Genomic DNA, 13,771 nt, shown 5'->3' with positions numbered 1-13,771 from the left:
TGTTTTTTTGTGACATATTCTACAGATACACAGATTGTAGTGAAAGGTGTGTATGTTGCTTGTATAATGTCAATATGACTATGAACAGATCCTTTTCACTGCACCTCACTCAGCTCATGGAAAGAAAAGGCAAGACTTTTCCCCTCTAAGGGAGCGTTGCGGCAGCCGTGCCTGAAGTGCGTTGCTCACGCAGGCTTTGTGGCTTCTCCAACCTTTTAACCTGAGCGCCGAAATAAAAATCAGGAGGTTCCGTGACGCACACATGCCCAGGATGTAAGGAAGTTTAGACATTTATTTATATTGTGGGATGTGGCAGTAAGTGTGAATGCAGTTTTTTTCCACAGGGTAGCAGAGTAGCCAGGACATGTAGCACTGTATCATTTCATTCCAGAGAAACACACCGACACAGACAGAAGAAGCAGTCAAGATATTGAAACTGTGGGTGGGCTGGGGAGTGAAATATATGAAGTCCATGCTTTTATGGACTTATGATGCCTGTCAATATGCCACCAGTGTGTAGGATGACATAGAAAGCAATAGGTTGGGTGTCTGAGTGTATTTGTAAATTGAAATTGATCGTGAGGATGTTTAAGTGAGAATCATGCAGGGTGCTGCGTGTGATGAAAATGAGTCTTGTAACTTGGGATGTGTAATTACAGTAGATCTCGCCTCTGCTTGCTTCATGTCATGTATCAGATATTAAATGTGAAACGTGACAGACAACAAATAAGGTAAATAAAATATATGACGTCATCGGGACAGTGCGGCTAATTGTTTGTTTTGTGTAATTTCAGGTGTTCCAGCTGTCTTCGTGGCAGTGTGGGCGATCGTCAGGGCAACGCTAGCAGATGCAAGGTGAGAGAACAAGTCACGCTGTGTCTAAATGCTGGTCCTCTTTCACACCAAAAAATACAGAGGATGCAGAGATTTTTTAAAAAAAGGTCAACATGTTTAAAGCGTAAACATGAATATAAACATGAAAAGAGACAAAAACAGAATTTCTCACTCTAATAAGTGCGCAATTGTGTTGACATTTGAATCGTCTGTGAAATCCAATTAAATATGCATGATTTATTTTGCAGAATAATTCTGTTTTGTCTTGTCAGGTACGCAGTATCTGGACATCTAAAAAAGTATGTGGACATCAAACACGTGATTATGAAATACCTCATTCTAAAACCACAGACGTTAATCTGCTGCTGTAACATCCGCCACTGTCCTGGGAAGGCTTTCCACATGAGATTTTCCATGATGAGTTCCTTCTCAATAAGGCCTGGCTAGCAGTCGGCTTTCAGAGGTGTTGGATGGGGTTGAGGTCAGGGCTCTGTGCAGACAAGAAAACCATTTCTTTATGGAACTCACTTTGTCCACAGGGGTTTTGCTATGCTGAAACCGGAAAGGATGTTCCCTGTTAACAGACTATATTGTCTAAAATATTGTGCTGTAGCATTATTTCCTTTAATTTGAACTGAGGGAAAAAAGCCAAACCTTAAAAAAACAGCCAAAATTTACACAAAAGAATGTACATATTGACCATAAAATGTATTTTAGAAATACAAAAAAATTAAAATTATTGGTGGAGTCACTATTTTCTACAGGACACCAGTAATCTATTATGGTTTAATGTGTACTGTTTCAATGGTCCACCTCCATCATCCATTTGCAAAAAAATAAAATCATCAGAGGTTCTGAACTCTGAGTTGAGTGCTGATTTTCATAAATTCTGATGTAATGGTATTTCCTTCCAAACATGACCTTCCTCTGCCTCTCTGTAACCGCTAATAACATTCAATATTTGCTTCACTGGTGTTCAAAGACTGAAAAAAACCTGCAATGATTCTCTGCACACACTACTGGAACAACATCTGCAAATGGGCAGCTGAATTGACATTACATCATGCAATTTAATTTACTGTCTTGTCTTGAGAACTGTTTTGTCTGTTTTTCTGTCCCAAAATATCTGCCTATTCTTCACATTTTGTACAGATTTACTAGAATGTACCTGTCAATGCACTGCAGTTAACAGACTGTCCACCCCCCTAAGCTTAAAGTCCCTCAGGGTCAGTCCCTCTGGCTACATCCAGTTATTATTTTAAATTATAGTTTTCCTCTGTGTGAACATTAGCAGCTGATATTCTAGTTTCCATTATGTGACTTATGCTAAGTGGTAAGACCCTGGTGATGGATCTTTTAAGTGACTTTCACAGAAAGGAAGTAGTTTGTGTACATCCCATTAAGCTCAGTTTAGCACACTGAGTGAAGTTGAGGTGAGTTCACTTTGTTTCCATTACAATAAGAAATATTAGGACACTATTAGGACAACTTTCAACACAACAAACTAATAAAGAAGAAAAAAATACATAAATAAATGCAGAGAATAATTGTGTGTAACAACATTTCTAAATCGTAATATTTCAGATTAGTCAGTACTGATTATGACCGATATATCCCTTCATAATGGATGGAGGGAAAAAAAACAAATAAATAGGAAGGGTGACACTATGTTCCTTAATACATTTATCTTCTTTATTTACTTGCTAAGTCTAAGGGACCATGTAAACTCTTGACAGAAATTGTGATGATAATTGAAGTGGTCTATAAAAAGATTGCCACGTTTTGTAAAATTATATTTTCCCTAGTTCCAAGTGTTTCATTACATCCTTCATTAAAATTTCGATGTGTTGGTGCAGTTTTCTCTTTCCAACTGAGTAAGTAACTCAATCCTTGTGCCAGCATGCTGAAAAATGATACCATATTATGTTCCATGTTGTTTGGTTTTTTTACTGTATTAGAGTTTTTAATTCTTAGAACTTCCTAAATTTTTTTATTTTCTCTGTTTTGTCACTGCCTTTATTCACTGTATTAGTCTCCATTAGAGCCCTGTCGCAAGCCATATGACAGCTTTTTTCGAGCCCTATTATTTACTTGATGCTCAGGAGCAGGTCCTCGTATCTGCAGCTTTGTTTGAACACAAACAAACCACCACAGAGATTAGGGGAATTTACTCTGTAACGGTGAGAGCCCTGCATAACAGAAATAGTGCGCTGTTGTTCTCTTGGCAGAACAGCAGAGGTCAATTTACTCTCAGTGACCTGAAAAAAGACAGCACAGTTATAAAAGAGTATCATGATGACACTTTGGTTCAATTGCACTTTTGTTGCTGACACTGTGCCGGAGAGGAGTTGAATTAACTCTATGGCACTCTATGGTTGTCGTGAATGAATGGATCACACACTTTGTTCAGTGCTCCTGTTAGATACTAGGTGATACCACATTTGATGTCACATTCGACATTTCAATCGGTGAATAGGTTATTAAAGCTTACATAGTTTCTAACAATTCTGCATTTATTCCAGCTCCAAGTCTCTGTCTATACTTTCATGCCATTACAGTACATTGGGGATGTGTTTTTAAAAACCATGCATGCACAACATACAAAGTACTCACTCTGCTCGATGTTTGCTATACAGCTGCAAAGTCACATTTGCATAATCCCCTGAAACTTCCGCAATATGGAAAGCTTTATATTTGTGTGTGCAAGGTTTCCTTTGAAGCTTTAAAATGCCAGGTCAAACTCTGTCCTACTTTTCAGTATGACATACTACATAAAGTAGTCCCGCAAGTGTTAGTTTCACTTTTAACTAAGCTTTAAGTGTACATGGCATAAAATGCACCTGAGGTGCGTAAGTAATTTAAAGCACAGAAAAGTATAAAAGAAAGCACAAAACAAGAAAGGTAGACAGTTTTACTCTGCCTACCTCAAGGTGAAACAGGCCAATAAAAAAGACTAGGAAGTCCGGTCACCAAATGGCACTTGGAAACAAAAAGTGAAATTGGAAACTTGAAATAAAAAAATGGAAACAAATAAATTAAAAATCAAAGAAGATGAAACATTTCTAATAAAAAAATGGAAAACTATCAAAATTAAAGCGGTTATTTAACTTAAAAATAGGAAAAGGGAAAAAAAAGAAAACATCAGAAAACTGATAATAGACTTTGAGCTTTAAAACATACAATATTATTGTTATTATTTGTCATTTAGCGTTTGACTTTTTATGCAGTATGTATACGAGGTCAGCCCTCCTGCTGTCGTCCATCTGTAACTTCTATATTTCTGCCTGTTTGCATCTGTTTTTTCCCTTTCATCCTCTGTCTGTAAGATCTTTTCTCTGATACTTCTTGAAAATGTTTGTGACAAACACTGAGCTTATTTGTTTATTTGGTGCTAATTTAATACTTTCATATTTCTCTGCCCCTACAGTATGTCTTTCGAATAGCACGCACCTTCTTCTTCTTTGCTCTGCTGCGTAATGCTTCATCCACTCCTCTGTATTTGTGTCAACTGCAGGTGTTGGGAGTTAAGTGCTGGTAACATTAAGTGGATCTACCAGGTTCCCATCCTGACAGCCATTGGGGTAAGATTGTGAGTGTGAAATACGGGATTTGAATGTAATTCAACTCTTACTGTGAAGGAAGAATGGACTCTTTTTAAAAGGCTAGTCAATTCACATTGGGTTAGAGTTTAAATCCAGATATATTAATCCTATTTTCTAACCTTGTTTTTTACTTTGTATAAACTTCACTCAAAATGTTGTTGCACGATAAAGCCTAACGAAAGAGGGCTGAATATGCCTGCTGTGATAATAATGTTTAATTTGTAGTGTTATTAGTTAAATAGCTGAGTCTATTTTTCTCTCCTTTCAGCTTAAATATCCTGCAGTTGCATTAGTCTCCATCGGATTGTTCCACAATTGTTGTATAATTAACAGCTTCCTGTCTGTTGACCTCTTTGTTTGCACCCAATCTACTAAACTGAGGCCTCATGGAGGAGTCTTCAAAACTAAAATGTCATTTGTCGTTAACTCATTGACTCCTGACCTGAAGAGTCTTAAGGTTCTTTTTTCACACAGTTGCATAATGCTGTGCTCATCCTGCAGTTTTGGTACTGATCCGGTGTCCGCCTCCATTCTTCGTTTCTATCCCTCACTGCTCTGAACCTTTGGTCTTCATCACCATATTTGCATGATTACTTATTACTGGTGAAGCTTGATTATGTTTTATATTTCCCTTTAGTGTAGCTTGGTACCGAACATTAGTACTTTTTGAGCAGTGGTGGATTGTAAGTACATTTACTGAGGTACTGAGCGTAAGAACAATTTTGAGGTACTTGTTCAGCACTTGAGCATTTCCATTGTTTTTCTACTTTCTACTTCTATTCTTTTTAATTACTTTTTAATTTCTTCTAATTACCTTGCAGATTTAAATTATTAATACAAAACATAAATTGACTATTACATTATGATATATTATTCTTACTTATTATGTTACATAGCAGTATATTAAGTAATCAGAATTAGCCCTACCTTTACTGAATTAATGCATCCATAATAATAATAATAATACAATGATATAATACTGGTATATGTGATTCTCATAGGGGCCTTTCTACATAATGAGCACTTTTATTTTGGTACTTTTTCTTTTTAGTAAGTCATGCATTCATCTCTACATCTAATACTAGTATTGAGGTTTTTGTAAAATATCTAATGTACTGTTCTGATTTATATTTATTTTAAAGCTCTTTATTTAACACTGGTGCATTGAGCACTTCAGCATGTTTATATTCTACAAAATAAGATATTGGAAAAAATATATTTTTAGGTTTTGACTCCCAAACTCAGGCACCGATATAGAGATTCTCAGCCTAACCCGGGCGGTTGAGTAAATTTACTTTACCCCCTCCCACGCAGTGAAAGCAGAGCACTACAGCAGCAGCTGCAGTCTTCCATCAGTGTCTCTCCTCAGCCACAGTACTGCTGTGCACTTGCAGAGCCTAAGTGAGCTGCAAGTGTCATTGATGCAAGCTGTATGGATCAGGGATTTTCAAAGGCTGACACTGTCACCCACTCCCCCATTTTAGTAATGTAAAAAATATTGACTAGGCGACTCAAAAAACCTAATATAATGGATTTTTACACTCCTGGAAGAGAAGTTAGTGTGATGTTGCCATGGATTCAGTGAGTTAATTTTGTGGTCCACAACTTAAACCCAATGTTTTCCAGCCCATATTTCTTGCTTTTCTTGTATACCAAATTAGCTGTTAGCTAACCCAAGGATGTACAGACAAGTATCACTGGATTACTTTAATATTAGAAAAACTTAAAAACATGATTATAGATAATAGTGTCCTCGGAAAGTGTCACACTGAATTTTAAAAATATCCTTTGTATCTGTGTGTTGGGCGATTTAATAACTCTAAAGAGTTTGTTTTTTGACTCAAATTGGGGCTATCAGGCACTAATGGTTTTACCTTATTGGCCTCCATGAGCTGTGTGTCACAGCAACTGCTGCTCAAGATATTTGTTTTTCTCTTGGTGTCCCATTTTATCCTTAGACACAAACAACCAACCTTATCACCTGATATAGCAGGGATAGGCAACCCGCAGCTCTTTAGCACCTATCCAGTGGTTCCCTATAGCTTTGACAAAATAATATTTGGAAATGAAGAACGGCTTATTTTTAAAAGATTTTCAGTTTCATTTACCATTGTTGTATGCCTTTTCCTCTATATTCGCCAAACTTCAAAAGTGGTAGCTACTAGTTTTGCGTCTCCCTATGCTAGCTATAGATTCCAAATCCTAGAAAGGAAAAGTCTCAGAGGTGAATAGAGAATTTAATAGTGCATGAACGGTTTTGTTTGCTTTCACCTTCCATGCTGCAGATATATTTTGCAGCTCTAGGCAGATTTTAGTTTGGGACAAAAATGTCTCTTTTGAAAGTAAAGGTTGCTGACCTCTGCAACAGCACATCCATAATGAATGATCCTGTAAAACCTGGAGTTAATTGGAACAATTTAAACATTGATGATGACATTTCTCTTTATTCCTGTTGCATATAATGGGCTGCTGTGGCTCAGGAGGTAGAGTTTCTGATGCTGTGCCATCAGTGTACGAATGAGTGAGAATTAATTTGTTTCCGTTTCTGATTAGCAGTTGGCACCTTGCATGTCAGCCTTTGTTGTCATTGTATTGACGTGATTTATGTGTGTGGTGCAAAGCACTTTGAGTGGTTGCAAGACTAGAAAGGCAGTTTATAATTGTGCAATTAATTTCAGCATTTTACCATTTATGTCTAAGCATCTACAGTTTCCATGCACATATAACTATATTCTGTGATTTTTACAACTGATGCACAAGAATGGGCATAATAGCCAATTGACAAAACCCATAATTTCTGTTGTAGAAAACTAAAAATACCTGAAAATACCTGCAAAGACAACACTGTGGATGCACCAGTAGTACTAGCAGCACAAAACAGCCAATTACATACGTTGTCCCTGTCAACATAGGTCTCCCAGTAGTAGCAATCTAAAATAAGATACTGTTTGTTAGAACCAATTACTGAATAAACAACAGCTACACCATGACCAGGGCATAGCCAACTCAAGAAAAAACATGAGCACAATTAACCCTAAGATAGAACGGAACCTCAGAGTTGGTTAAATGCGCGTGTTTTTAATTATCTCCATGTTATTATAAAAAGGAAGGAGCAGCACAGATAAGAAGCGCTGAGATATATTTACAAAGAAAACTGAGAAGAGCAGAAAAGATTAATCATTAAAAGACTTTGCTTGTCTGTTTCTGGGATAATTATGTAGACATGGAAGATTATTTTCCTTCTACTACACATACTATGCGGAGACTACATACACATACAGGTAAATTACAGTTAATATAGATATTTAACCGAGAAAAAACAGAATATCAAAGTGCCCTGCATACAGTAAAAGCATCAAGTACTTTCATGTCGTCAAGTGTGCAGTGATTAATGTAGAACATGCTTCTTCTCTCATCACTCTCCCTGTCTTCCTCTAATTCAAATTCAAATAAGCTTCATGGCATGAAGCAGCAGTATTTGTTGCCCATGCAAATCACGAGCAACAGTCTCTGTCCTTTACCTTCCACACTGTGCACAGCTCCTCTGTGGGCTGGGGATTCTTTCAGCAGTGGAGCCGGCCGTACAAAAGAACACAAATTAAGAAAAAGGGAAGATAGAAAGTGTTTGGTCATGCAGTGTCTTGCTGTGAGCACCACTTTTGCAAAAGCGCTGAATTAATGATCAAACTACATACAAATGACACTTTTGTTGAAAGACATGTTTTGATTTGAGTCGAGTTAAGCTGCTACCAAACTGCAACTAGAGAAAATCTCCTGCAGATTCTAATCAGAGACTGCTTCGCTTGCTCGCTGAAAATACAGAAAGTGTCAAAATGAGACCACATACTATTATATTGTAGATTCAATTCAAAACGTTTTACTCCTAACTAAAGTTACAACGGCTAGAAATGTAAAATACATGATTTTACACCATGTAGACACAGCTAGCCAACTATTTTTGCCATGACATTACTAGCTTATTATTGTGTATCGTTTCCTGAAAGTTAATAGTTGCATATTGAATATTTTCATTTCATGTAAAGTCTTTATGTAGTTTAAATAAGTTGTTCATTTGATACGAAGTTTGACTGTGCATCAAAGTGTAGCTGTGGCACCTCAAGATAAGTAAACTGCTAATACTTTGCAGTGCAGTTTGTATGACAAGGTCTTCAAGATAAGCTGTTCAGTGCTCGAGTTCAGTTTACCAACGCTCAAAAGAAACTTGCACTGAGACATGCAATTTATAAAGGATTAATATCGCTCTAAATTACATGCCAAACACCTGTCTCTTAGTGTTATATTTATAGATATTAGAAGAGGCATCTCATCATTTCTATGTGTCAAGTGCATGGTTTGTATTTATTTATAAAGACGCAATAATTCTGCAGGAATAATGATCACCACAGTCTTTGAGCAGTAGTTTTTGAAAAGTAATCATTTTGGGCTGTACAGTATCTGGGTTGACAGACTAAATGCTACTTTTTCCTCTCATCACACAAAGTGACACATTTTCTAGGTTTTAAGGGTCAGACCCGCACTTCCTCGTTAATACGAGTACCAATTACAAGTAAAGCCTTTCCTCCTTGTTACTGTTAAGCATTCTCACTATAGTCAATTCTTTTTTTTTGTATGTTAACAATGAAGGAACAATGAGGAGGAGATAAAGAATGAACAGAAATTAATTTCGCTTGTGTGGATACATACGGAGGAGGATTTAGGTATAACACTTAAAATGAAATCTCCTTTTCATGCCTGGATTATATTTACACATACAGTACTGTACTTGGCATGTTGTATGCGTGTGTGTGTGTGTGTGTGTGTGTGTATGGAGCTGTGTTTGTTACTATACTCTCATCCGAGGGGCGACTTATTTTGAAAGGATGATGCAGATTCATGGGTCCAAGTCTCTCGCTGTGGAAAACATAAGCCTCAATTTGCATCTTTCAAATTACTTTGCCATAGCCTCATTAAAGTCTATGAGAAAAAATCCCAGCACTTGGCAAAATATAGCTTTTTTTCCCTTTAGCTGTTGAAATCAAAATGAATTGATTCCACACAAAACACACAATAGGTCACTTCAGGGCATGTATATATGCCTGTATTGTTTTATTCTTGTCCACAAAATGAACTCATTTAATCCGACCTTGTGATAAAAGAGTTGAAAGTGTTCAGACATATGTACAGATAAAGTTATATACAGAAGCATAGTTATTTATATTGCAATAAAAAGCTTAAATCAACTGTGCTTTCATGGTTTACAATCTGTATGGAAGAGGATAGTAAAACACTAAAACTGGCTGATGATTGGAAACATTGAGACATTTGTGTGTTACCAGGTAATAGACATGTCACTCTGCTAGATACTGTAGCTTGATGCCAACAACAATGAAGTGATGGTGAGGAAAACCTCCAAACTAGATGTTACTCTAATTCAATCAGATATCAGCCCCATTAATTTAATCGCAGTAATAATAAATGTTTTGGGAATGCTAATGAATACATGTTTGGATCCACTCTTGAAGACATAGATGGTCTCAGCCAATCATTAACCATTTAAATTATGTCTTATTTTCCAAATGTCAGTTATAGTAACAAGACCTAAGATCACTCACATGTACCACTTGAATTAAGAGTCTTCCATCTCTGTTCTTCTTTTTCAGCTCAACTTCATCTTGTTTGTGAACATTGTACGAGTGCTGGCCACTAAAATTCGAGAGACAAACGCAGGGAGATACGACACCAGGAAACAGTACAGGTTTGTACTCAGCTGACTGTCTCTAAAACCAGTGGTTCTCTTTATGTCTGGGTTGGAGTTTAGCGTAAATTGTGTCCTATATAAATCTCTGCATGCATGAATTACAATATTTCTCCTTAATTTACATGTAACAATTTTGTTTGTCCAAAGTTTCTATTTGCACCAGGTTGAATAGTCATACAGCAGCCATTTATTCCTGGCCCCTCTAGTTAACACAGGACTTCCCACAGGGAGACTAGAGCTTCGAGCAGTGTTAATTTTGACAGCAAATTCTGATTTAGTCTTAGTCTTAGTCTTTTGAATAACACACCATTTAGTTTCAGTCATATTTTAGTCATCTGAAATCTTTTAGTCTTAGTCTAGTTTTAGTCGACTAAATATAATAAGAGTTTTAGTCTTAGTCTAGTCTTAAGTCTTTTAGTCTTAGTCTAGTTTTAGTGGACCAAATATTAGCAGATTGTAGTCGACTAAATCACGGTGGATTATCTGATAAAATAACCTTTGCATGTATTTCTGGATGAGTCGTCTGTAAATGTCACTTCAAATTGGTGGTGTTTTTCCCAACGATTTTTGCTCCACATGGTGTACAGACGGTCTTGTTGTCCTTGTTGTCATATGTGAAGTGTGACCAGATGTCAATTCTTCGTTTTCGTCCTCGACCTAGCTCTGACATTTCTGTTGTGCATGAGACATGCCATTGCCCTCGGGCCGGGTGCACTGCAAAACGTTTGCCTGTTGCTAATGAGCGAAGTCAACTGAAATCTGCCAAAGCTGTGTAACTAAGACTGTGCAACTAAACACAACTAAATATAATGTAAACAACCTAACTGTTGTGAAAACGTCCTCGAAACTGTGCAAAGTTCTGCAAACTCGTCTTTGTTCTCCTCCTGTGTAACTGCTGCTGCTGCTGCTGTGGCTTTTTAAAATGGCTCTGCTGCTTCTGCATAGATCAACCTACCCTCAAAGACTTGCTCTGATTGGATTTCTTCCCAACTTGTCCCACAAAAAGAGTAGTTCTGATTGGATCTCTTCTCCATTCGTCACTCCCTAACATTTTCGTCTCATTTTTATTCGTTGACTTAAGTGTTAGTTATATTTTGTCACAGTCTTCGTCATCATATTTGACTTTTTATTTAGTTTTTATTTAGTTTTCATCTGTAAAAAAGGTTCGTTGATGAATATTTTTCGACAGTCTTCGTCAACGAAATTAACACTGGCTTCGAGTCCACACTTGGGAGACTGAAGCTTGAGTCCCATGTGAAATCAGAAGTCTTGACTTTTAATTTGTAGACTTCTGCTAAGTGTCTTGGGGTAACTTCTGTTATGATCTGGCGCTTTACAAATGAAACTGAATTGAGGTGCAAATAGCATTGTTGTCTACGAACAACTTTTTAGCAACTGAAACAGAAGTAAATCGTGCATCTTTGGTTGTGGAATGAAATAATGGGTGGTTAGAGCAGCAGGTCAGTGTATGTGGGATAGAGTCAAAGCAAAGAGCAGCGGCATTGACAGAGCAGAGGGAGAGCTGGGAAATTTTGCAGTTTAAATAGACCGCCAGATTGGAAGGGTGCGCTTGGTTAGTGATTATGGAGTGAGGCATGTCATGTGTGTATAGCAGCGCAGCTCGAGTTGACTGCCTGAACTAGCTTGCAGGCTTCGCTTCATTAATGGAGGAATACATCATCCAGTACCACAGGGTGGCTAATTGATGTGTTTTTAATCACGCTAGCATCATTGATCAGTCTGTCCTCCAATTTGGTCGACTAAAATATTTCAACTACTGGGTAGATTAACATGATATTTTGACATTTGTGGTCCTCAGAGGATGCATCCTACTAAGTTTGGGGATTGCTCTACTTTTCCTCTTGGACACATTTTAGAGTTTTGAGTGAAACGACTGAGATGGATTGCCATGAAAATCCATACATGCATCCGTCTACCCATCAGGAACTATAATACCTTTGGATGATCCTCTTTTTTTACTTTTCCAATACTTTTGTTTGAACACAGCTTTTGATTCGTGCTTTATTAACATACAGTACATTTATATATGTTGTATAATTTTGTATGTATTTATACATTTTGTATGTTTGTCAATGTACGTGGGAACTTGCATTAAAAGTAGTCAAGCCCTCACAATGTGACACACTCAGATATAATGTGTTGTAGCATTTTCACATCTGCAATTATCACTATTATTCTCCCCCTGCTGGTGCTGGCTTCAGCGTGTCAGATAAAAACATTCTAATTATAGTGTATTTTCTAAGAAGAGTACCGTATTGAATGCTGCAAGCGAGGTTGCTTTGTGTAGATGAGCAGACTGTTAGTTAGAACAGATGATAGTGATCGGTGCAGTAAACTGGAAGCCATGCTGGAAGATGAATGTCAGCCAAAAACAGCGCATGCAGATAGAAAAATCTTAATCAGGGTGCCCAAAAAAGAAAGTACAGAGAAAGAAAGCAGGTGAGGGAAAATGGCTGTGAATCACTGTGAAGTGAATAGGACTTGCAAAGACTAAGATAGAGTTTTCACTAACAGTATACTCCAGTAGCTTGCTGGATATTAAAGCAAAAACCACAGTTTATTACAACTTGTGTTTTATTTTAATAGCTCTGATCCATCAGTTATGATAATACCCGTACTCACAAAAGTAATTGTTGAGATCTTGGAACGATTTTTAAAACCCCAGCTGACAGCAATTTTCCCTCCCTTCACTCTAGCACTGCCAACAGTGGGTCAGCCTCTGGCCCTGTGTATTGTCCTGAGTAAGTAGAGCAACTGCAGACCAGCCTTTTGAAAGTTTGTATAGTTTGGTGCTATGTCATTAGTGACTTTAATAAACTCGATTAGCTTGAGAGACTGTTATTGTAAACATTGTTCCTTGTAAACAGGACTCTGTAAATATAGAGCACCTAGTAGCAGTTGGAGGGGAAGTAAGAGGTCCTTTTTGTTTTTCCCATGTTGGGTTAGAAATTAGTCTTTTCTTCACGTTTAGTTTTCCTCGTTAGGGAAGTTTAGGGTTAATTAGTGAACTTTTGCTTGTTATTTTGGGCATTGCTCGGCTCTGAAGTCCAATAAACTGATTCTCTAAACTTTGATTAATTCTGTGAAGCTGGCCACACATCATGTTATGTCTAGGTTCCCCTACTCCAGGGACATAACATCACTGTAGTGGTTCCTAGCCATTCCTTACCCCTCCAGGTAAGGATATATTTACCTGAAGATAGCTGACTGATGCTCTTTGATCTATAGGTATCAGAAGGGTTTTAGAACTATGTTAAAGCCTGCTTAAGAAACCTAAGCAGACTGGCTTGTACCAGCTTAGTTGTATCAATCAAAATCAAATCAATCAAATATATCACTTATTTAAGACCCAAATGTGTTCAGAGAGTTGTGTTAGAGAAGTTGCCTGAAGGAGAATAGAGACCGGGTTAAAGAGCCTAGCCCATTTTAATGAAGCTCCATTGAGCTGCTTCTATCCCTATAGATTTACCAGCAGCTCCAAATCTGCTCAATTTACACCTTTAGCAACAAATCAAATTAAATTAACTACCCTAAACACCAATTCAAATGCAATCAA

At 37.4% G+C, this 13,771-nt stretch overlaps 1 protein-coding gene across 1 annotated transcript in view; it reads left to right on the top strand.

The window, feature by feature from the left end:
- The window catches only part of pth2ra (parathyroid hormone 2 receptor a), a 55,217-nt gene that overhangs the window by 28,642 nt on the left and 12,804 nt on the right, over positions 1 to 13,771 (top strand). The window contains exons 8-10 of the mRNA XM_051403917.1: positions 795 to 855; positions 4,349 to 4,415; positions 10,097 to 10,191. Of these exons, the coding sequence (XP_051259877.1) occupies positions 795 to 855; positions 4,349 to 4,415; positions 10,097 to 10,191 (223 nt within the window). The remainder of the gene's footprint in view (positions 1 to 794; positions 856 to 4,348; positions 4,416 to 10,096; positions 10,192 to 13,771) is intronic.

The sequence above is a fragment of the Dicentrarchus labrax genome, unplaced genomic scaffold (genome assembly GCF_905237075.1).
Source record: "Dicentrarchus labrax unplaced genomic scaffold, dlabrax2021, whole genome shotgun sequence".
NCBI lineage: Eukaryota > Metazoa > Chordata > Actinopteri > Moronidae > Dicentrarchus > Dicentrarchus labrax.
This window is presented reverse-complemented; position numbering and strand designations above follow the sequence as displayed.